A 25601-nucleotide genomic window follows, 5' to 3' on the forward strand; every position below is an offset into this window, starting at 1 on the left:
ATTTTTGTGTATGTAATCACTCCCAGCAGGGCCGAGAACAAAAAGTGTGGCAAAATTGACTTTGCCATGTGCATTCTTTTTGCCATGTGGCAAAATGGATTTTGCCATGTGGCAAAATGGATTTTGCCATTTGGCATTTTTTGCCTTGTGGCAAAGTGGATCATGCTATGTCGTATTTTTCTTTTTGTCATGTGGCATTTTTTTGCCACGTTGCAAAATGTATTTTGCCATGTGGCATTTTTTGCCATGAGGCACTTTTTTGCCATGTGGCAAAATTTATTTTTTTTGCCATGAAAATATATTTTGCCACATGGCGAAAAAAATTCCACATGGCAAAATCAATTTTGCCACATGGCAAAAAATGGCACGTGGCAAAAACCAATTTGCCCCATGGCAAAAAAAAAAGCCACATGAAGAAAAAAATATATGGATTTTTCCATGTGGCTTTTTTTGCCATGTGGCAAAATGGATTTTGCTATGTGGCATTTTTTTGCCATGAAAATATATTTTGCCACAAGGCGAAAAAATGCCACAAGGCTAAATCCATTTTGCCACATGGCAAAATCCATTTTGCCACATGGCAAAACAATGACACATGGCAAAATCCATTTTGCCTCATGGCAAAAATGCCACATGCCCAAAAAAATAAATGCGACATGACAAGATCCATTTTGCCACATGGTAAATACAACTTTTAGTTCTCGCTGTCTCTCCACCTGATTCCGCGAGAGAAGTCCTCCGACGCAAGATGGCTGTCGGTTACTTACACCACCGACTCCGTCTAATGGTATCTAGGGTGTAATGTGTAAATATGTTTTTTTCCCCCTTCGTACCTGTATTTCTTTCTCAAGATGAACCATTCCTCGTTTTTTCCCCTCTCTTTGAAGAAAGGGGACATTATTTCATACAAAACATATGTGTTCTGACTAATTTTCGGGTTAGGTTTCAGCCAGCAGGAGGCGATAATGGCTTGTCCAACAAATAAATAGCCGTTTAAAAAAACGGAAGTAGAACTTAGACCGGAAGCGTGTTTAGCCGTTCTTCCGGTTGTCGCACATGTGCAGTTGAGGACCGACTGTGCTCGTCCGAAGTCTTAGGGAAGAAGACGAAAACATTCGTAGTTGACGCTACTCTTTAAAAGGATCGCATAACATGAAACCAGGTAAAGACAGCAGCTTGTTATTTTGGAATTTAGAGTATATTTAACCTGTGTCTAAATTACAATCTGAAATCGAAGTTACACGTGGCCCTGGTACCTCATCAAACCTACGAATCGACGTTGGCGCTTATCTATATAGTTTCTTTGATAGCTACGACACCCTTTTCATTAGAAAATGTGGATGAATTGATTGTTGCCGGATAAATAACTGTGCTGGTAACGCAATGCCGCCATGATGCCTTCACTCACGTGTTGCGTTAGCTACATTGAACAGCTGTAATCCATACATTCGAGTATGATGTCCTTCTTTTTAAACACACACAAAATAACAAATATACATTATAATTGTGTCAACGTGAACAGTAATATTGAAAGATGTAGTTCTCATCGTCAACCAAAATTTCGATTGTTCCTTGTTGTTAGATTTAGGTCAGATGAAGCTTTCTTTTGAGACATACCAAACGTTTTTCCTTTTACTATTTCCATGTTTTTAAAACTTTTTTTTTTTTTTTTTTTTTTTAAAGTTCTATTATTACTAGGGATCTCCCGATCGCATATGTTAGCATCTGAGTCACCCAATTTTGAGAATCTGCTGCTACTGATGTTTTTTTTTTTTTTTTTTTTCAGATTGTTTTTATTTGGATAAAAGTTGCAAACATGTTACAGTACTATAATTTTTTTGCAGTACTTCCACTTCCCGCTTTTTCCGGTTGTGTTGCGGAGTATAAAACGTATATATTTTTGTATCATTTGACAAAGGATTATTTTGTAACTTTTTAAAGAAAATATATGCATATGGCGGATAACACAGACGGGACTGAAAAAGCAGTTTCTACTCTTGCACCCCTCTCTAAAATAAACTGCTGTATTTTAAGCCAGTAGAACTGTTGTTTGATAGAACAATGTTTATATGTTGCCATAGCAGATTCATGGCGCATTATACCCCAAACTATTTTTAATTTGTCAGTCTTACCCTGGAAACCCCCGTTTACAGACGTCGCGCAACCGCTTTTGTTTCAATCCAGCCTTAAAAAGAAGGGAAGTAGCTATATTATTAAAAATTTGTGTCATTTTTAGTTTAGAATCATTAATTGATGTCAACAATTTTGTTTAAAAAAAAAAAAAACACTTTAAAAAAATTATTCACTCACATATTTTAAACTTCTAAACAAATGACGTCACAATGGAAAAAAATGGCGTCTGTAAATAAGTCACGGATATCTAATAACTATCGCTTAATTGTATTTTTGGGGGGGGGGTACTGTCGCATTTTCCCCGTTATTTGAGATAAGTAATCGATCCAAACAAAGAAAAATTGGAGGGAAAAAAAACTAAAAAGTTTAAAAGGGTAAATATGAAAAAGAATCTCGACCACTCCTAGATGTCTGCAATTTCTGCATCGAGACTCTTGTTATATTACCATGTTTCACCCTTAAAATTCCCCCAAAATCCGGCTCTGGCCATTCACAGCTGTGTCTTGACACTCGGTGATACATGCTACATGGAGTTTTTGGATCGAAAAGAGGTAAAAACGCAGAATGAAAGACGCCATGACTTTAACGAGATATTATCGCGTACTTACCTTGTTTCGATCAAAAAACTCCATGAAGCATGTATCACTGAGTGTCAACACACAGCTGTGAATAGCCACAGCGGATTTTTTTTGGTGATTATATGGGTGAAACATGGTAATATAACGAGGGTCGCGATGCAGAAATCGCAGAAATCAAGGAGTGGTCGAGGTTTTCTTTTTCATATATTTACCCTTTTAAACGTTTTTTTTTTTTTTTTTTTCAATTTTTCTTTGTTTGGATCAATTATTTATCTAACATATCGGAGAAAATGCGACAGTAACAAAAAAAATACAATTAAACGATAGTTATGAGGTAGATATCCGTGACTTACAGACACCATTTTTTTCCATTGTGACGTAATTTGTTTAAAATATGCGAGTGAATAATTTTTTTAAGTCGTTTTTTTTTTTTTAAACGAAGTATCACACATCAATTAATGATTCTAAGTTAAAAATGACACACATTTTGAATAATATAGTTACGTCCCTTTTTATGGCTGGATTGAAATATAAGCAGTTGCGCGACGTCTGTAAACGGGAGTTTCCAGGGTAAAAAGGACAAATTAATAGTTGGGGGATTTAATGTGCCATGAATCTGCTATGGCAGCATATAGACATATTGATCTATCAAACACAACAATTCTTTTGGGTTAAAATACAGTAGTTTATTGTAAAGAGGAGTGCAGAAGCAGAAACTGCTTTTTTAGTCTTGTCTGTGTTTTCTGCTATAGTCCTTCTCAAAAAATTAGCATATTGTGATAAAGTTCATTATTTTCTGTAATGTACTGATAAACATAAGACTCATATATTTTAGATTCATAACACAACTGAAATAGTTAAAGCTTTTTATTGTTTTCATATTGATGATTTTGGCAAAAAAGTCAAGAAAATACAAAAATCGCGATCTCAAAACATTAGCATATCATGAAAAGGTACTCTAAAGAAGCTACTAACCTAATCATCTGAATCTATGAATTAACTCAAAACCCCTGCGAAAGATTCCTGAGGCTTTTAAAAACTCCCAGCCTGGTTCATTCCTCAAAACCGCAATCATGGGCAAGACTGCCGACCTGACTGCTGTCCAGAAGGCCATCATTGACACCCTCAAGCAAGAGGCTAAGACACAGAAATTTCTGAGCGAATAGGCTCTTCCCAGAGTGCTGTTTCAAGGCACCTCAGTGGAAAGGAAAAAGTGTGGCAGGAAACGCTGCACAATCAGAAGAAGGGACCGCACCCTGAGAAAGATTGTGGAGAAGGGCCGATTCCAGACCTTGGGGGACCTGCAGAAATAGTGGACTGAGTCTGGAGTAGAAACATCCAGAGCCACTGTGCACACGCGTGTCCTGGAAATGGCAGAAGCGCCTGACCTGGGCTAGGGAGAAGCAGCACTGGACTGTTGCTCAGTGGTCCAAAGTACTTTTTTCAGATGAAAGCAAATTTTGCATGTTATTCGGAAATCAAGGTGCCAGAGTTTGGAGGAAGACTGGGGAGAAGGAAATGCCAAAATGCCCGAAGTCCAGTGTCAAGTACCCACAGTCAGTGATGGTCTGGGGTGCCGTGTTAGCTGCTGGTGTTGGTCTACTGTTTTATCAAGGGTCAATGCAGCTAGCGATCAGGAGATTTTGGAGCACTTCATTCTTCCCATCTGCTGAAAAGCTTTATGGAGATGAAGATTTCATTTTTCAGCACGGCCAGGCACTTGCTCACAGTGCCAAAACCACTAGTAAATGGTTTACTGACCATGACATTACTGTGCTCAATAGGCCTACCAACTCTCCTGACCTGAACCTCATAGAGAATCTGTGGGATATTGTGAAGAGGAAGTTGAGAGACACCAGACCCAACACTGTGGATGAGCGTAAGGCCGCTATCGAAGCATCCTGCGCCTCCATAACACCTCAGCAGTGCCACAGGCTGATTGCCTCCATGACTCGCCGCATTGAAGCAGTCATTTCTGCGAAAGGATTACCGACCAAGTATTGAGTAGATAGCTGATATAATTAAAGCGTGACTTTTTTTTGTATTAAAAACACTTTTTTGTATTGGTCTGACGAAATATGCAAATTTTTTGAGAGGGGGATTTTTGGGTTTTCTTGACTTGACTTTTTTTTCCCAAAATCACCAATATTAAAACAATAAAAGGTTTGAACTACGTCATCTAAAATATATGAAAGTCTAATGTTTATCAGTACATTCCAGAAAATAATTAACTTTATCACAATATGCTCATTTTTTTTAGAAGGACCAGTATATATAATGAGACCTGAACGATATTGGAAAAAATTAACTTTGCGATATATATTGCCAAGGCTCCGCACTTTTTGCATTGGTTGCACTGGTGTGCCTAACTTTTCTCTTAACCTGATACTCTTGATTTTTTTTTGTTTATGTAGAGGTTGTTTTTTTCTATGAGTATTTATAAACTAAAAATACAGTTCAAACATTCCTTGTTGCACATCTTTTTATATCTAAAACACCAAAGGATGGTCATGAACTTATTTCCAAAGTTTTTACATTTTTGAAAGTGTCATAACCAGCTAAAGTTGAAGAATTTCAAATGCCAAGTATGTAAAATCACACACATTGCTTGATTAGTGATAAACTATAAATCTTAGGTTTGGTATGATGTATTCTACTGTTTACAAATAGCCATTTTCACATTGACTGAATTGGACGTCTAGTGTCATCAATGACACTGTGACTAGAGCAGCCAGTCTTGTGGGCATTTACTGTGGCACTTTCTGTTCATTTTAGGGCATTTACAGGTTGCTTCCTATCAATTTTGAGTCACTTACTATTCATGTAAGGACATTCTTGAGTCACTTCTTTTCAGTAACCTAAACTCGGCAAGAAGTGACCTGTAAATGCCCCAAAATTAACAGGAAGTGACCCGTTAATGTCTCAACAGGGAAGGAAATGACCAAAAATCAACAAGAAATGACGTGAAATGACCCAAAATTAACTCATAGCATGGCATTGACTGTCACTGGCTGCCATAGACGTCCAATCCGTTTGAAGTGGGAGGGATGAAAATTCGTTCATCTGCTGCCACCCTCCCATTTCAAACGGATTGGATGTCTACTAGTATTAAACTCATTCCAATTCACAGCTGAAGGATGAAAATAGCCGTTTTCTGTTTGTTAATAGTTTTGTAGAATACCCTGAGGTTGTAACCGTGAGCCTTTTATCGTAAATCGTAACATATCGTGAGGTACCCAGAGGTTCTATCCCCTAGTGGTGTTAAATGTTGCAGTTTTGAAACGCATGCTAAAATATGATTTCAACTGCTATTTTGCCATCTGCTTTCTGTAGGGTTCAGTCCCCGAGGAGGTCGAGGTGGTGGTTTTGGCAGAGGAGGTTTTGGTGACCGGGGAGGAGGACGAGGAGGTGGACGGGGAGGATTTGGTGATCGTGGCGGATTTGGTGACCGTGGCGGCAGAGGAGGATTCCGAGGAAGAGGTACAACTTGGAGAATTTGGCTTTACAGCATGTAGAGAAATACCCCATAACATTTTTTTTCCTATGCTCTCAAAGCATTTAACTGTAGTTGTGAATCCAGATGCTGAAATGTCTTTACATTTTCTCAGGGTTTTCTTAGGGAATATAACCAAACCTTTAAAGTCAACTCCATTTTTTTCCTTCACAATCAACACTTAATGCAATCCACGATTTGATAAGTACAACTTTGTAACCTTCTTTTCCCAAGGTGGATTCCGTTCTCCAGAGGGAGGAGGATTCAGAGGTCGGGGAGGAGGTCGAGGGACCCCAAGAGGAAGAGGAGGACGGGGTGGCCGAGGAGGCTTTGGAGGAGGAAAGAAAGTCTTGGTGGAGCCACATAGGCATGAAGGTTAGTCTGGTGTTTTTTTCTGGATAATTATTTTTGATGCCAATGTTTTTTATGGATATACCAAAATAAAACTGCTTGGCCAAAAATGAGGAAACAAGGCTAAAAAAAAACAATGATTCTTTGGCTAGATCATTTTGTGCACTTTGCCAAATTTAAGTGTGAGCTCCCATGTTGCCTCTTTTGAATGTTAGCCGTTTCTGGACAAACATGCGGAGACCACCAGAAGAGACCTCCGTGAAGAGTGCCACCCATCAGGAGCAAATTTATAGAAAATTTGTCATTCGTTTGGGCTAGGTTTGTGCTCGTTTGTGCAGAAAAAAAATAAATTTGTGCTGCAAACAAGCGCATCACTCTTTACTTTGCAAATTCAGATCACGTCACTGGGCAGAGTTTCCCCTACAAACAAAAGATTGTGGCACACCGCCACACCAATATAAAAGCCGCCACGCCTTGCAATTTCTTTTTTTTATTTTTTTTAATTACATTCCAATTTATAATTTGTATAATTCAACAATACATCTAAATGAATATCTACAGCTCATTATTTACGCACTATTTGCCAGAAGTCGTCTGAATTAGCATGTCAAATTGTTCCTTTACACGCTTTATTTTGAAAATCGCATCGGTTTTCCTTTTGCAAGCGTGAGTCTATGTTGGCGCGGAGTCGGGAGAAAAATCCACGGAAAGGTGTTTCAAGTGAATGAATGTAATTCTGGTTTAAATCTGTGAAAACAACCTTAATATTGACATTGACATGACGATTAGGTTCTTTTTGGCGTCTCTTTTACCCGAATCGTCGCGTCCTAGCATAGCATTTGTTCATTTCAGATGTCACTGGTCGTAATTTCAGATGAGCATGGAATGATTTCGCCACGGCACAGCATGTCGAGCTGTCCGACTTTGATGTAGCCCACCACCACCACAGCATAAAAAAAATCCAAATCCATTAAGACTGGGATGGGCGAATGAACATTTGTTCATTCGAAACCAGAGTATTGCAGTAACTCTTACGAATTTTACACGGAATTTACAGGTCACTTCCTGTTGAGTTTGACTCTGCCTATTCATTTTTAGGGTCACTTTATTTTCTGTAACCCAAAATCACCAGGAAGTGACCCATAAAATGCACCAAAGTCAACAGGTAATGACCTGAAATGGCGTTGCCTGGCATTGGCTGCCGTTGATGGCCACAGATGTGGGAGGGGCTCATTTCCAGGCACCCTCCTAGTTCAAATGGATTGGATGTCTACTCGTGATAAACTTATAGCGGAAAGATGAAGATGGCTTGGTTTTCTGCTTATTAGTTTTGTAGAATATCATAGAATGACTTCCTGACCAATATATCGACATTGTTGTATCGCCATAAAGTGAGTTTGTTATTATGACTTTGTATCACAAATCATATCGTATCATGAGATACCAAGAGGTTCTCACTAACACTAACTGTGATTCTCCTGTTTGCAAAAAAAAAAAAAAAACTATTTCTTGTACATTGTCGGCTGAAGATGAGCTGTCTTATGAACGACTAATAGAAGTATTTGGGCATTTAAAAAAAAATAGAAAAACATGGACAGTGTCGACATGTTTTTGTGAATTTTGCTTGAGTATCTATTTTGAATGTGTATAAGCATGTCGTTTTAATTTGACTGAATATATAATATGTTATTACTCTCCTTAGGAGTCTTCATCTGCAGGGGAAAAGAGGATGCTCTGGTGACCAAGAACATGGTCGTAGGAGAATCTGTGTATGGAGAGAAGAGGATGAGTGTTGAGGTGAGTGTGGAGTGCATTTTTTCCCAATATTGTTTCAACATCCTAAACTACAACCAATGCATTCTTAATTTTTTACTGGTCATTAGGAGGGAGAGACGAAGATTGAATACAGAGCATGGAATCCGTTCCGTTCAAAGCTGGCAGCAGCCATCTTGGGAGGAGTTGACCACATTTATATCAAACCAGGAGCCAAAGTCATGTACCTGGGGGCTGCCTCTGGTACAACAGTGTCTCACGTCTCTGACATAGTTGGGCCGGTGAGTGCTACCCTTTCTGTCAACGTTGTCACGACAGGTCAATAGAATTGTTGACGCTGCAGCCAGCTCCTCGAAGAAATCAGAGAAACTGATAACACACCTATCATGATGGTATTGAAGCAATGGAAATAATTCATATTTTTGTCTTTTTGTTTTGTTTTGTATGAACTTGGCTGTGACCCTAAATGCGTCTGTAAAAGTTAGAGGTGGGAATCTTGGGGCACCTAACGATTCTATTTAGGGGTGTGACAAAATATCGAAATGGTGATATATCGTGATACTTTCTATCCCAGAATGTTATCGATATTCTCCTGCCAAGAATCGAGATAAGGTTTTAAAAAGGTGTCAATGTCTAAAAAATAAATAAATAAAAGGAACCAACAAGTTGCTACCAAAATCTTCCACCATAATAGTGTCTGTTAACTCTAAGGCTGCATTGACCGTAGTGCTGCAACGATTAATCGATTAACTGGAGTATTCGATTAGAAAAAAGATTCGAATTAAATTTTTCTGCTTCGAGTATTCGTTTAATTAAAGTGGCGTTTTAATGGTTTATTTTGAAAGTGTTTGCATTTAGTACTGATTTGGGTGGATACACTGCCCTCTAGTCTGCCTCATTTCACATGGTTGAATCCAGCTTCTCCATGTTAAGACCTACATAAGCTAAATTGAGCTAATGTTTTTTAATGCATTCCTAATTTAGTTTATAGGTATATTTAGCCATTTTTTGTGGGAATGTTTCGTAACCATTTGTTAAGAGCATTGTGGGGGGGGGCATTAGCATTTTAATAGCATTTAAGCTAGCGGACTTTGGCTATGTAAGTTAGCCAATTGTCCTTTTGTTGTACATAGATCCTTATTTATCTCTTTTTATACTGTTTGAGGCTCAGCTCAGGTATTTGAATTTTTCATGTTCCTTATCTGCTTACTCGATTATTAGAACTAACTAGTTCATCGATTAATCGACTACTAAAATAATCGACAGCAGCAGCCCTAATTGACGGTGCACGACGCTGAATCCATTTAGACTGGGAATGTTCGTTCATTCAAACCAGATAATTCAGTCCTTCTGTCCGATTTTCAGGGCATTTACAGGTCATTTTCTGTTGAGTTTGAGTCACTGCCTATTCATTTGGGTGATTCCCAGGTCACTTCCTGTTCTGGAACTCAAAATAAAAGGAAGTGACCCAAAATCAACAGGCAGTAACTGAAAATCAACAGGTAAATGACCTTAAATAGCCCAAAATTACCTCATTGCCTGGCATTGGCTGCCACTGACGGCCATAGACGTTCAATCCGTTTCAAGTGGGAGGGATAACAGCGAATGAACATTTCGCTGCCACCGTCCCAGTTCATGTGCATTGGACGTCTACTAGTGATGAACTCATTCCAATCCACAGCAGAAGCTTGTTTTTCTGTTGTTTGTAGAATGGTCAGGAAATCATTCTAGAATAATGTATCAATAATCGTTGTATCGCCATATCGTCAGATCATCGTTATCGTGAGCTTTGTAGAGCGTAACGTATCGTGAGGTACCAAGAGGTTCCCACTCCTAATTCTGTTACGATTCAGAGGCTACCATTCGATTAGAAATCAATTATTGATGCAACCCCCCTTTTAATGTTTCGCGCATTAGTTCCAAAGTTCTTCAAAAATCCTCTCATGCTAAACCAAACTACTAACCAAACTACTATTTTAGTATCAAGTTAAAAACTAAATAAAACTCAAGTCCCCGTTCTGTATCAGCAGCTTTAAACTACAATTTAATGTTGTGAATCAACCGTTAAAGTTGTTAAAATTGCTCCCGTTATTCCATAATTTCCCTTATGTCTACTTTTGACATGTCAGTTTTAAAACGGTTTCATCATTTAAAGATAGATTCAAGTCAAGAATTTGACGATTTAGGAGTATTTTAGATAAAAAGTTCATTAGGTTCCCTACAACAGAGCCTTCCAGTAGCCTTGCTACTGGTGGTGGTGCTACTATTTTCTATAGTGAATAGTATTAATAGAAGGGCTGTCAAAATTATCGCGTTAACGCGCGGTAATTAATTTTTTTAATTAATCACGTTAAAATATTTGACGCAATTAACGCACATGTCCCGCTCAGAAAGTATTCTGCCTTTTGGTAAGTTTTACAGCAAGGCTTTTTGTGCTGTCCAACAGCGAACTCTTGTGGTCGCTTTGCGACATGGTTTATTGTTTTCTTGCCAGTTCATTATGGCTGCACGACGTCTCGGGCTAAATATGTTGTGCTTATATGATCCTTGGACAAGATTTGTCCGTAAGTATGGTTGTTGTAAAGAATTTACATATAATATTAGTAAGCGAAATGTTATATTTTTTGTATGAGACTCTTTTTGTTTATGTTTAGTGAACCTGTATAGCGTGCTAAGCTAATGTTGCTAATGCAATGCTTGTGTACTTTTTGTAGTTTTACGACGGTCTGAAGAGGACAATGGTTTGAGGCCATTTTATTAATAAATCAGATGAAAAAGAAAGAAGTCTACTTATTAAGGCGTCGTTCACTAGCTGTCTAGCTTTGGAAAAAGTAGACGCTTCAGAGTGAGGACAGCATAGACAGATTTAAATGACAGTAGAGTGAAATGCCCACTACAGTTTTTATGTACCGTATGTTGAATGTATATATCCATCTTGTCTTATCTTTCCATTACAACAATTTATTTTACAGAATATATATATAATTTACAGAAAAATATGGCATATTTTATAGATGGTTTGAATTGCGATTAATTGCGATTAATTACGATTAATTAATTTTTAAGCTGTAATTAACTCGATTCAAAATTTTAATCGTTTGACAGCCCTAATTAATAGTAAATAGTTTAGCCCTATGATTAATTTTACAAGCAATAGTGTTTTCAGTTGTTGTTCAGTCATATCATATTTTTTTTGTATATTAGAAAGTTTGTTGTGCTCAAAATAAATACAGTGGTACCACTATATTAGAAATTAATCAGTTCTGGAAGTAGTTTTGTAATCTGAAAATTCCATACGTAGAGATGCGTTTTTTTTTTTCAAAATTCACACATAAATCTTATATAAAGCATAAAAATGCATCAAAATATGTAACAAATACAAGTTACATTTAGATTATTGCACAACAAACAAAAATGAGAGCATAGTGTAAAAAAAGAATAAAAGTTAAACTCCCGTTAAGCTGTCAGAACACCTGATGGCGAATGAGGAGGACGCTGGGATACACACATCCAGTAGAGGTCCCTCTTAGCCAATTGGATGTCAGGAAGATGCTAGGCAATAGCCACTGGCAGAGCAGCTATAGACCCTACCCACGTGACGTCACAACTCCGCTCTCCTGACTGGTGCCGCCCACTTGTCCGTCAACACATCGTGTTGACCTGTTACGGCTACGTACATTCCTCCTATTTACGGCGTGTTTTTCTGCTCGTTAACATTAATAATCAAAATGGTGAAGGCGTGTGTGGCGGTCGGTTGCAATAACAGAGAAGATAGACGGAGAGACTTGAAGTTCTACCGGATTCCGAGAGACACGGAGAGGAGAGAGCGAGATGGGCTGCTGCAATTCGACGAGAAAACTGGGCTCCAAACGATTACCACAGATTATGTAGTAGTCATTTTATATCTGGTAAGATGCATTTAATATATATTTAGAGGGTTTTGGGCTGACAACCACAATTAAGATCATTGCTAGGCTAATCGCCGACAACATACACGTATGTATGTCGTGAGAGTGCTGTCGCTAAACCATATAAACATTAAAAGCCCTAGCTCCATTGACAAATGACAAATACATTAGACTTGACAGCGGATGTTAGCAAGAACAAAAGATTTTGAATTGAAAATTTCGTAACTCACCTTTCCAAGCACAAGATAGATTCCTGCTGAATTTTCGTGGACGAGGACCTGTTTCACCTAATCAGCAACGAAGTATTTATAAGCGTCCAAGCTCTTGAAGTTTTTCAAATTTTCGTGAGAATAGGCTGATTTTGTGTGGACAAGATAATTGTAAATATCAGCGTAGCAGATGTCAGGCAGACAGGGCGAAGACAGTGGGTCGAAAAACATCGATTTGGGCATCAAATATGGATCTGGCGACTGTATAGAACGAAGCTTTTCCACATAACTCCTTTTATGCAACACATCCAGTGAGTTTACGGCATCAGAAAGCACCGGGTCTTCCATGAAATGCATTTTAAATTCCTCGATCAATTGAAACCAATGCTAATACAGAGACAAAATGACGGACAAGTGGGCGGAACCATACAGCGAGCACGTGGTTTTGTGACGTCGGTGGGTAGGGTCTATAAGTATGTTACGCTCAGTAAACTCTGGGAGCTGCGAGTAGCAGCCCATACGGTATTTTTCCCTTTCGTATCCTGAATTTAAAAAAAAAAAAATTCTTGTTGAGGCGTGTCGTAACCTGAAAGTTCCGTATGTAGATATGTTCGTAAGTAGAGGTACCACTGTACACACAAAAACACGAGGGGAAAAAAAAGCCAAAACCGGAAAAAATTCAATAAAGCACGCAAAAGTCCGGGGGGGGGTGGGTACATGGAACACGCAAAAAATTGCACCATATGGTCCAAAAAACTGCGAAAACATAAAAGAACAATGAGGGGGGGACCCAAATTGGCAAAACTGAAAAACTGCAAAATATACAAAAGAAAATGCTGCAAAATTTGTAGGAACCATGAGGGTGCAATGCATCCCCACATAATTTGTTCAGATTTTCTTGTTCAGGGTTTTTATCTGTGTCATTAAAAAGCATTAAACTAAAATGTTAGAGTTGTCTGATAATATCGGCCAATAAAAGCATTTAAAAATTATATCGGATAACATCGACATCGGTTTTGGGCTAGTATGCATGTTGCCCTTAAAGAGCATATGACGTGAGAAAAAAAGTCTTAAATTGCATTATGTGAATTAGAATCATATTTTGAGACGATTCGACTATATACAACAATTTAGCAGAGCGCAGATGACGAGAAATTAGTCTTTTAATCTGCTGATTAGCCACGCCTACCATTATAGGGCTTTAGCGTCCCCAACAGGTGGATGACGTCAGCGGTAGACTGGGCTCATCGGTTTTACTATTCAGCCCATTGAGAGAATTATTCAGAACGAGGAAAACGCGACGAAGAGAGCCGCAAAACGTCATTGTTTCAGTCTCTCTACTCCAATATTTTTACAGGATATTCTTTTTATCCAAGTATTTATCCCCAATAGCTATATAAATGGCTTGAGACGGACCAGTCAGCCTGTCGAGAGGGAACTATTCAAAACGAGGAAAACGCGACGAAGAGAGCTGCAAAATGTCATTGTTTCTGTCTCTTTACTTCAATATTTTTACAAGATATTCTTTTTATCCAAGTATTTTCCCCAATTCCTAAATAAACGGCATGGTCATGACACAAATAACAGTCTTGTCCTAAATGGATTATGAAATAATAAAAATGCATTTATTCAGGACGACATGGCAAAATTACTCCATAATGGTCAAAACTGTCGACTTCACCTTTACTGTCGCACCTCCCGACCGATATTTTATGACACCTGAATCGGACATACTGTATGTCATTTCCCTTCCCCGGCTTCTGAGAATGTAAACAAACCAAAAGGCGTGACAGCTAGCCGACATGCTAACCCGAACCGAGTGATGTTTCAAAGTCTTCGAAGCGGAAAATCACACATAACTCGCCTGGATTATTTGACATGATGACTGAGTTGTCGATTGTCTTCGCGGATCGGCAAACCGCCCATGCACTTTAAAGTGAAGGGAGAAGCCTTCTGCCTTTGTACAAAGGCTGGTCACAGTTTAGCACAGCAGCTATGCTTATTGACCATTAGATGTCTCCAAACTAAGATGTCTGGCATTTGTTATGTGAGCAGATCATTTGCATTCATGATGCAAAGGGAAATGAATGATAAATAATTGAAAAATAATGAATTCACTCATTCACTGTTATGAAGCTTTGTGGCTTTGTTTTGTATTTTTGAGCCAGATTATTGGCAATTGCTCCAAAAAAAAGTGATGTTTGCATTTCACAGAATGCCTATTGGAAAACCTTGAAGTTCTTACATTTATCATTATTAAAGTATCCAGTGTGGCATCACAACACAGTTAACATTTTATGGCTTAGTCCACGACCGCATATATCGGTATTGGATTTTTGGAGTTGGGCCATATCGGGATATCGGTGATGGGTTAAAAAGTAATTACTTACAATTTGTGTATGTGAAAGTATGCTGTTGGGGATGGGCATTAAATTTAACGTGGCATTAAAAGTGGCATTAAATTAGATTTGCTGATACCTGTAGAAACCTATTATTCAAATATATTTACACTGAAAACTTGATATGTTCAATGATTGAACCTTCAATACCATCGAAGTTCTTTGAATAATTTTTCCCCCTACATTAATCCATGCATCCTACACATTGTGTTGCAGGAAGGGCTGGTGTATGCTGTAGAGTTTTCTCACAGATCAGGTCGTGATCTTCTTAACGTGGCAAAGAAACGCACCAACATCATTCCCATCATTGAAGATGCTCGTCACCCACACAAGTACAGAATGTTGGTTGGTGAGTAGACGTCAAAGATTTTGTGATGTTTGGACTAATTCCGTTTCAAGCTAATTGTTTTTAGTGCATGCTCCATAAGGCGATCATGTTGAGAATTTTTATATTGAGCTCATTTTGGTCGTGTTCATTTTCAGGCATGGTGGATGTCATTTTCGCTGATGTTGCCCAGCCAGACCAGACTAGGATTGTTGCTTTGAATGCTCATAACTTCCTGAAGAACGGCGGACATTTTGTCATCTCCATAAAGGTACCCACAATTTATTGGCTTCTTGACATTGAACAGGTTATGTTTGTAATGCTATGCAAGATGTTTGTTGTGGTCCTGGTTTTGATTTGCTAGTTTCATTAGGATTTTAAGTTAGTTTTCCAACTAGATTTGAAATTAATTTCAGGACAACTGAATGTCCAATATTGAAACATCTTTCAATTTCACACAAACAGGCTAACTGTATAGACTCGACAGCTGCGCCAGAGGCCGTGTTTGCCTCAGAAGTAAAGAAGATGAGTTCAGAGAATATGAAACCACTAGAGCAGATCACACTGGAGCCCTATGAAAGAGACCACGCTGTGGTGGTGGGCATCTACAGGTACATGACCATTGACCAAGTGCTTTTGCATATGAAGAGACGATCAGCATAATTGGCTTCAATATGGAGTAAGATAGCTGTCAAAAAGATTTGAAAACAGAAAAACAGTAGTGGGCTACAGGAGTAACTGTAAGTCCATGAACTGTACATCTATTAATAAAGTACAATTACAAGAATAAAGATATTGGACAAACACGTTATTGACTTAACCAGTGATTCATAACTTTCACCTGACAGGTTAGCTCCTCGCACAGCACTGCAGTCAGCCTTTTAAAAAAAAATTTTTTTTTTTTTTTTTTTTTTTTGCGCTGTTAGCGGATTCAAGGATAGGGATCGATTAGTTTTCCCTTAGACCTACATGTCATTTCAACGCTTTTGAGTCATAGCCATAAACTTGAGGTTTACACAGACCTACAAAAAATCTGACGTCAGAATTTTGTGGTTACAGGTACATATGCCTAAATACGAACATGAGTGCGTAAATATGAGTGAATCTTTTATACATGAACATGAATGTGTGAATATGAGTGAAGCTTTTTGACAGCTATCTTACTCCATACTAAAAACAGGTGGGTCTTTTTAAAAAAAAAAAAAAAAAATTTTTTTAATAGGGTGTCACTTGGACGTAACAGTGTATACTAATGGGGGGATATTTTGTGTAAAGTTAGCGCTTAGTGTAGCTTTGCTAGCATAATAGTTAACATGATTTTAGATACTTCATGAGAAGTCCATAATTTTACAAATAAACATTTTTACATAATATAGCTTCATAAAACTGCAAAATCTGATTTTGAAAGGAGGTAAAAATTACAATTGCTTACCCCAGATGAATTTCCTGCCACTGGCGTGATGTGATCGTCAGATAATAAATTGTCAGATATCATTAATAAATTGGGCATTTTCTTAAGGGGATACTAACACAACAGAAAGGACAGTGACACTGGGGACGAACAGAAAACTTTTTTTTTTTTTTTTTTTTAAATACATTTTAATTTAAAAACGACACATGATTAAAGATAATGAAATCATAATTATTATGAAAATGTTCTTATTTTGTAGACTGATTTTGAATGAAACACACTTCAACCTTTTACCAAAACTAAATTCGATTTAAATAGTCTAGGAGCCTGTACCCTTGAATTTACAATAAACTGAATAGACAATGATCTGAATTAGTATTTGTCCAACTTTAGTGGGGGAAAAAATGCTTCATTTATACTGGAACACAATAGACACGCTATAAAAAAAACATGAGCCAGCTCCATCTGGTGGACAAATCTCAAAGCTAAATGATTTTGTCAGATAAAGTATCTCTGAAAATTCAGTGGTACCTCGACATACGATCACTTCGACACATCTTTTCGACATCCGACGTAAAATTTGACTCTGCATTTGTTTCTACATCCGACGACATGCTCTAAATACAACTATTTATGACTGCGCCGCAGTGTCTTTGTTTTCCCGCAAGACTGAGGCACGGCGGATTTTCTTAAGAGAAATCAACATGGGTTCCAAGAATGTTAGTGCAGGTGTTGAACAAAGGAAAAAGGTGAGGCTTACCATTGAAATGAAGATGGGAATGATAGAAAAATGAGCGTGGTGCAGTGACTGTAAACTGGCTCAACGGTCCTCCTCCGACCTCCGTTCGCCAGTCTTTATGAGTTAAAGTGACAATTATTGTTGTGGTAACATTGCCAAAAAATCGTTTCGTCAGGTTTTTAATCATTAATTTCAGAACTTGTGCAACACAACATGCCTATTGTACGTCGCAGCTGGACAAAATGAAAGTAAAAACTCCCTCACTCTCAAGTCAGCCACGTGGTGCGTTCAGGTACACCACGCAAAAATCCCCCATATTAGAACCTGATTCGTTACATTATTACAGGTATTATTATTACTATTATTATATTGCCAATTTTCTCACACAAGGAATTATTGCTAATAAGCAGAGATTTTACCTTAGCCCAGTGGTTGGCAAACCGCGGCTCAGGAGCAGCATGCGGCTCTTTGATCCCTCTGATGCGGCTCAGTTTTAAAAAATAAAACACGAGTATTTGACTAAAACATTGTGGGGCTTATGAGATTTAACAAAGGAATTTAGCTTGCTATATTGAGCAGAACTAGTAAGGCTCACTTTCTTAGTAAACGCAGGTCATTAAGTCACATTGTCACCAGGAAGGTGGCACCATGACTTAACGTAGTTGGTGAAATAATGACATGTGTTAGTGTTCCGTGAATAGAGGTGTATAAAAAGTGAGCCTGACTGGTTCCCAACCCCATTGCTAACATCTTAATTTGAGAAGGCAAAAACGTGAGTGCGGCTCAAAGTTTTTTCTGTGGAAACCAGGTCGAATGGCTCTTTAGGTGTTAAAGGTTGCCGACCCCTGCCTTAGCCCAACCTTTGAGCTGAGGCACACCACCTAACAAAAATATACCACTATATAAATTAGGGGTGGGAACCTCTGGGTACCTCAAGATATTGTTTACGATTTTAGGCTCACGATAGCCGCACATTATGGCAATATAACAATTATCGATGCATGGGTCAGGAAATAATTGTGCAATATTTTACTATACAAGTAACAAACTGAAAAACAAGCTCTTTTCTTCCCTCCGCTGCGAATTGAATTGAGTTTATCTCTAGTGGACGTCCAATTCATTTGAACCTCAAATGGATTGAACCTCAGATGGATTGGACGTCTATGGCGGTCAATGGCAACCAGTGAGTTTAATTTGGGGGCATTTCAGGTCATTTGCTGCTGTTTTTCAGTCCACTTCCAACTTCATGGAGTTGACTCAAACTCAACAGAAAGTGACATGTACACTGCTGGCCAAAAGTATTGGCACCCCTGAAATTCTGTCAGATAATGCTCAATTTCTCCCAGAAAATGATTGCAATTACAAATACTTTGATAGTAATATATTCACTTATTTTGCTTGTAATGAAAAAACAAAAAAGAGAATGGGAAAAAAAATTAAATCATTATCATTTTACCCAAAACTCAAAAAAAGGCCCGAGCAAAAGTATTGGCACCCTCAGCCTAATACTTGGTATCACAACCTTTAGACAAAATAACTGCGAACAACCGCTTCCGCTATCCATCAATGAGTTTCTTACAATGCTCTGCTGGAATTTTAGACCATTGTTTTTTGTTCCTAACCCAACTGCTGTAGGTCTCTGAGATTTGAAGGGTGCCTTCTCCAAACTGCCGTTTTCAGATCTCTCCACATGAGCTCTATGGGATTCAGGTTTGGACTCATTGCTAGCCACTTTAGAAGTCTCCAGTGCTTTCTCTTAAACCATTTTCTAGTGCTTTTTGAAGTGTTTTGGGTCATTGTCTTGCTGGAAGACCAATGACCTCTGAGGGAGACTCAGCTTTCTCACACCCTGGCCCCTACGTTATGCTGCAAAATTTGTTGGTAGTCTTCAGACTTCATAATGCCACGCACACGGTCAAGCAGTCCAGTGCCAGAGGCAGCAAAGAAACCCAAAACATCAGCACCTCCACCATGTTTGGCTGTGGGGACAGTGTTCTTTTGTTTGAAGCCCCCCCCCCCGTAAACTCTTTATGTTGCTGCCTTTTCCAAAAAAGCTCTACTTTTGTTTCATCTGACCAGTGAACATTCTTCCCAAAGGTTTTTGGCTTTCTCAGGTAAGTTGTCTCTGGGTCACAAGTAGGTTCTTCCTGGGTATCCTTTCATAGACTCCCTTTTCATTGAGACACTGAAGGATTGTACGGGTTGACACTGTTGTACCCTCGGACTGCAGGACAGGTTGAACCTGATTGGATGTTAGTCGAGGTTCTTTATCCACCATCCGCACAATTTTTCGTTGAAATCTTCGTCAATTTTTCTTTTCCGTTCACATCTAGGGAGGTTAGCCACAGTGCCCTATGGGCTTTACACTTATTGATGACACTGTGTGCAGTAGACACAGGAACGTTCAGGTCTTTGGAGATGGACTTGTAGCCTCGAGATTTCCCATGCTTCCTCACAATTTTGCTTCTCAAGTCATCAGACAGTTCTTTGGTCTTTTCTCCATGCTCAATGTGGTACACACAAGAACACAGAGGTTGAGTGAACTTTAATCCATTTTAACTGGCTGCAAGTGTGATTTAGTTATTGCCACCACCTGTTATGTGCCAGAAGTAACAGGTGCTGTTAATGACACAAATTAGAGAAACATCACATGTTGTTTCAAAGGGTGCCAATTCTTTTATCTGGCCCATTTTTGGAGTTTTGTGTAAAATTATGATTTCACCCCCCCCTCCTCCACCCCCCACATTCTCTTGTTTTTTTTTTTTTTTCATTGCAAGAAAAATAAATGATTTTACTACTAAAGCATTTGTAAATGCAATCATTTTCTGGGAGAAGGTGCCAATACTTTCACCAGCACTGTATTTCAAAGTTGGTGCTTCAATTGTGCCGTTTTTCACATGTTGTATTTTTCTATTCCTCAGACCTCCACCAAAAAAGAAGAATTGACGGAATCCCAAGGCAACTGCACAAAATTTGACCTTCATCTGCTTCTTAGAAACTTTTTTTTTTTTTGTCAGTTTTGACCATTGGCCTTTCATCATGTCACAACACAATTACCTTGTTCATTTTGGACATACATTATAAAATTTGGGACAGTTCCATTCATCCAAAATTTCTGCTCCTTGTTGAAAAAGTGCACTCGACCTAGCTGTGAGTTGACTTATGATTCTGAGTTTTAAAAAAAAATTTTTTTTTTAACTTGTAACTTTTCTGAATATATATTTTATGTTTGCATTTGTTTTGTTTTGGTTCTTTCCTTCAGATCCCCCCAAAAAACATGTTTGTCACATTACATTATTCTATGATAATAAGAAGTCATGACTGTACCATCAAATTTGTAGATGACAGCATATTGTTTCAGTGCCATTGACAGCAGTGGACGTCCAAAACCATTATGACTGGTAGGTCTCACAGTAATCGCTCATGTTTAAGCGCCATTGACGTCGCTGCACGTCCAATCCAAACATGAAGCATTCACAGTTGAAATGAATTGGACGTCTATAGTTGTCAATAGCAGGTCAATTCCTTAAGAGGTTCTTGTAAAGCTGTATAAGTACCCGTATAACTTTTACATTGTAAATAAAACTTGCTTTTCATGTAGTAAAATGTTGCTGTGGCGTTTTCTAACGCATGCCATTGAAGATAGTGAAGACGTCCCTCGTCCGTCATCTCGAGAGCAAAATCGAAAGGGCACAACGTCATTATTTTGGGACGAAATGACCTCCCACACTGTGACTGGGTTTAAAAATTAAATTTGTAAAAGATAACCGAGCGGGATTCTAACCGCTCCCAAACTTTTCTTTCGAACACTAAAACACTTTGTTTAACACACGTGTAAATTGTTTAAACGCAGAGGGGAAATAGTTGGAATCCTGCAACTATCCGCCGTGGGTTTGTTTTGGCAGCCATTTTGTGGGAAATTTCTCTGGAACGCGCGGGACCGTGCTTGCTTGGCATCGGGAGTGCGCCCCCAATGCAGCCCCTCTCCTTCGACCACCGATATTAACATCACGGAGGGGCTGGCCAGCCCGCAGCTAGCGTTAGCCGTGCCTGCCAAAATTAACGCCAGCTTTTTCCTCAATCTTTGCTTTTCGGGCGAACCGGCCCCTCGGCTAGCCCCCAAAGGCTCAGCAGCCCGGCGTGTGCGGGTTGTCTTCCACTTTTCATTCCAATGTCAGTCTTTTATTAGCTAGCCTGTCAGCTAATGGCTACCCAATGTTAGCCTTTCACTTAACTCAAATAAGCTAACGGAGTTACCGAGCCGGGTGGTCCTCGCTATTGTCGCGGAGTATTTTAATCGTACGTGACCACCGAGAAGAGCCACATTGCCGAAGTGACAGGAGTGGGGTTCGAGGTGAGGCGGTGGGCAGCCCACCTCCCCTAAGGCACGGCTAAATGAGTTGCGCCTGGTAACAGCCCCCTTCGCCGAGGCTCCCTTCGATCGCCGAAGACTTAAAGAATTAGCCGGAAATCAACATCATCCGGATTTATCGTTAGTGTATTGGGATTTCTCCGGCAGAAGACGGGCGGCTGGGGAGGGGGCTCTACTCTTGTGGGGTTCCGAACATGGCTGCTACGCGGAACTTGGTTCGACATACCGCCTGAGGTAAGAAATAGCCGGTCTTCGTGTCTTCTTGCTCATACATCTTCACGAAACACGGACTGATCGCTTCTTGCTGATCGAATATTGGTGCACGAGGCTTGACGATCAGTGAGGGGGGGGGGCTGCTTGGTAGCATCGCTTTAGTGGTCCCCATCAGCCGGCCTCTCGTCATCTCTTGTCACTGCTCATCACTTGGGTCATGTTCAAGGGAAAATCGGCTCGCTGTGATGCAGCATATTGCTTCGGACAATGGAACTCGTTCACTAGTTGACAGTAAGCACAGGACCATAGACGCGGAATATGATGAATGACTGTCACCCTGATTTCACGTCATGCAGTGCCCTCCAAGATCCATTTTTCCAACCCTAACGCCCCCTCTGTGTCGTTAATTGGAATAATTTCTTAGTCTGCTTGTGTATGTATGCATATGTGTATGTAAGCGCGCGCGTCCAAGTTTCAGCGATAGTGATACTGCGACCTCAAGTTGTAAGCACGACACCATGCAGGCGTGGAAAGGTTGCCGGTAGAACACATCGGGAAAAGGGATAAATAGTTTGATCGGCTCGTGGTGGCTATTATGGCTGTTTATGTGCTTGCAATGAAATCCGTGATCAATTCGGTCGTTTGGTGCTTTTTGCGTGTCACGTATCCGCTCCACAGCTCTCCGACTGTCCTCTGCCGATCCGCAGCATTTCATCTGCTATGGCAGCTAATGCTAATTTCTAGCTTAGCAACTGCATCATCTCCAGCCCCTACCCTGCCCTGGAGAACAGCCGGGAGATGCTTACTTAATGTAGAGGAAAGACTGCTTTGTATGGCCTATTCTGATGCTCTGGTGTTTCTGTTAAGACAAAAATGTGTGTTTACTGGGATTTCTTAACTCACTGGATGCTATTGACAGTAATAGTCGAGCCAGAGCTGCCTTAAAAAATGAATTGGTTTTTCATTGTCTACACAGTAACTTTTGCATATTATCACTTACACATAGGCGGAGCTGGACTTGTGGGGCAGGGAGGGGGGCACACCCGTTGATGACCTCGAAACGCAGTGTCTACAATAAAATTGACTTACAAGAATATTAATAAGTTCAAGATGAACATTTTCCCCCCATCATTCTTGAGGAAAAATCCATGGGTGAAAGTGGGCCAGAACAGTCAGGAACGCCGTTCCGGTATAAGATTCAGGGCCGGAATGCAATTCCGGTACACTGTGCTTTTATTCCAAAAATATGACGGCAACTGTCAAAACGCTATGTAAAAAAAAAAAAAAATGCTAAGCTGCCACACATGCATTTCATCTCAAAGAAGAAAACAATTTACCAACATCAGATTTATATACACAAGTGTTAACAACAAGCATAATGAAGTGATTGTGTGGCGTAATCCGTTTCCACCGATATTTATTATTTTATTCCACGGACGGCATGGAGGTGTCCCCAGCTGCTGCAGTTATCTGAGTCTGACGATGATGAGTCACGTCAATTTGTGAATGCACGCAGCAAAGCAAAACACCTGGACTCCTTTATCCGTTCAATTGCTTGACATGCTGACATGTGATCAGCAGTGATAGTTAGCTCTGATTGGTTCAAATGTGCATGTTTTCTGGAACAGCAAAAAAAATAAAAAAGTTTGTTGAAGTGATGCGACAAAAAAAGGGCAATGCAACAGAAAATGGATCAAATCTTTAAGAGCAAGGAAAGAGTTGAGGAGGCTTATTTATCATATTTAGTTTTATTTGCTCTGATGGGGAGGTTCAGAACATCTTATCTGTCAATGTGCACTTTGGACTTATATTTGTTCATTTATATTAGGCTACTTATTCATTTCCTTATTATTAAAAAAAAAAAAGTCAATGTTTGTGCGATCTTCAAAATATATTCCATTTCACTCTGCATAATATAAGTCATTTGGACTTTTTCTAAATGTATGTGACTCATATCTAAAAATGCTGATCAAATGATTAGCTCATCAGCAAGCTCTGCAGCAGCCTGAAAACGATCCTGATTAGTTGATTCAGGTGTGTTAGAGGAGGGAGACATGGAAAACAAGCTGGATAGGGGCTCTTGAGGACTGGGATTGGGCACCCCTGGTCTAAGGGTTAAGGCTAGTCACATGATCTGTTTAAAAAATAATTTTTACCATTATAAAAATCTTTTTTTTTGTTCATTTCATTCATTTTTGTATGTTTTATTGTTTTACAACTTTTCTTTATTAAATATTGTACGGAAAAATCATATTTATAGGAACGTAAATTACATGCAATGACACTTTTGGGCCATCAGGGGGGCCCGGCCCCCGCTTAAACTCCGCGCACGCACTTAGTCTTAGATGACTGAAAGTAAGGAAAAAGTTCAACCATAGACTTCATAAACTATTGACCAAGGGCGTAGGTTTGGTCTCAACATTGGTAGGGACGATATGGCATAACCTGCATGTACACTTGTTGCTGGGGACGGGACATTTATAATGATCAATGCAAAATAAATCTGTTTTTACTTAGACAACATTTTATGTGTATTGGATCAACCTATATCGTTCAATTCAAACCTTTGTTTTCAAAAACTTGAAAACTTCCAGAAAAAAAATTCCGGATTTTATGAGCAAATTTAGATTGCATTATTTGAACACCACTTACATTATGATAACATGCTAAATAAATACAAGATTATTAATAATCTGTTAACTATCCAGGAATATAAAAAAAAATAAACATGTCTTAAGACCACTCACTAGGGGTGTGACAAAATATCAAGATGGTGATATATCGTGATACTTTGTAGCCCAAAAGATTTTCGAGATTCTCCTGCCAAAAATCGGGATATCGTTTTAAAAAGATGTCAATGTTTAAAAAACAAATAAATAAAAGGAACCAAAAACTGGCTACCAAAATCTTCCACCATAATAGTGTCTCAGTTAACTGTAAGGCTTCCATTGACGGTGCTCGAAGCCCAATCCATTTAGACTGGGAAGGTTCGTTCATTCAATACCAGAGCATTCACAGTCTTTCGGTCCGATTTTTGGGGCATTTACAGGTCACTTGCTGTTCATTTTAGGGCATTTACAGGTCATTTCCTGTTGAGTTTGAGTCACTGCCTATTCATTTGGGTGATTCCCAGGTCACTTCCTGTTCTGTATCTCAAAATAAACAGGACGTGACCCATAAAATACCCCAAAATCAACAGCAAGTAACTGAAAATCAAAAGGTAAATGACCTTAAATGGCCCAAAATTACCTCATTGCCTGGCTTTGCCTGCCACTGACGGCCATAGACGTTCAATCCGTTTGAAGTGGGAGCGACGGCAGCGAATGAACGAATGTTCCCTAATCGTGCCCCCAATCGTTGTATCGCCATATCGTCAGATTACCGGTATCGGTTCAGATCACCGGTTACAAAAAAACAACTAAAACATATAGGAAGACAATCTAAATGACCTATATCACTAAAGTCATTATATAACGCAAATAAGGTTGCTTAAAAAGTTGGTGGGGACAATTTGAGCAACCCGAAAAGTTGGTAGTGTTTTGTCCCTACCGTCCCTATGCAAACCTACGCCCTTGCTATTGACATGACACGGGAAACGGGGCCGATTCGGAGGGGGCCTATTTTCAAAAACTTCAAATATTTTCAAAACCAAAGCTGCTACTGACCTAAAACCAAACAGGCACCTACCTTAGCCATA

The 25601-nt window shown here is 39.3% G+C and overlaps 2 protein-coding genes across 3 annotated transcripts in view; both read left to right on the forward strand.

Annotated features, from left to right (window-relative positions):
• Positions 1-995: 995 nt before the first annotated feature.
• fbl (fibrillarin) lies at positions 996-20921 on the forward strand. The gene is made up of 9 exons (XM_057833127.1): positions 996-1162; positions 6045-6191; positions 6439-6579; positions 8258-8352; positions 8439-8609; positions 15061-15193; positions 15328-15440; positions 15635-15780; positions 20241-20921. The coding sequence occupies exons 1-9, from the start codon at positions 1153-1155 to the stop codon at positions 20263-20265; spliced, it is 981 nt and encodes a 326-aa protein (XP_057689110.1). The 5' UTR covers positions 996-1152; the 3' UTR covers positions 20266-20921.
• Positions 20922-21271: 350 nt separating this feature from the next.
• The window catches only part of dyrk1b (dual-specificity tyrosine-(Y)-phosphorylation regulated kinase 1B), a 103527-nt gene continuing 99197 nt past the window's right edge, over positions 21272-25601 (forward strand). For both annotated transcript variants that reach the window (XM_057833123.1, XM_057833122.1), the window contains exon 1: positions 21272-21925. The gene's annotated coding sequence lies outside the window, so the exon portion shown is untranslated. The remainder of the gene's footprint in view (positions 21926-25601) is intronic.

Source organism: Corythoichthys intestinalis, chromosome 4 (genome assembly GCF_030265065.1).
Source record: "Corythoichthys intestinalis isolate RoL2023-P3 chromosome 4, ASM3026506v1, whole genome shotgun sequence".
Classification (NCBI taxonomy): domain Eukaryota; kingdom Metazoa; phylum Chordata; class Actinopteri; order Syngnathiformes; family Syngnathidae; genus Corythoichthys; species Corythoichthys intestinalis.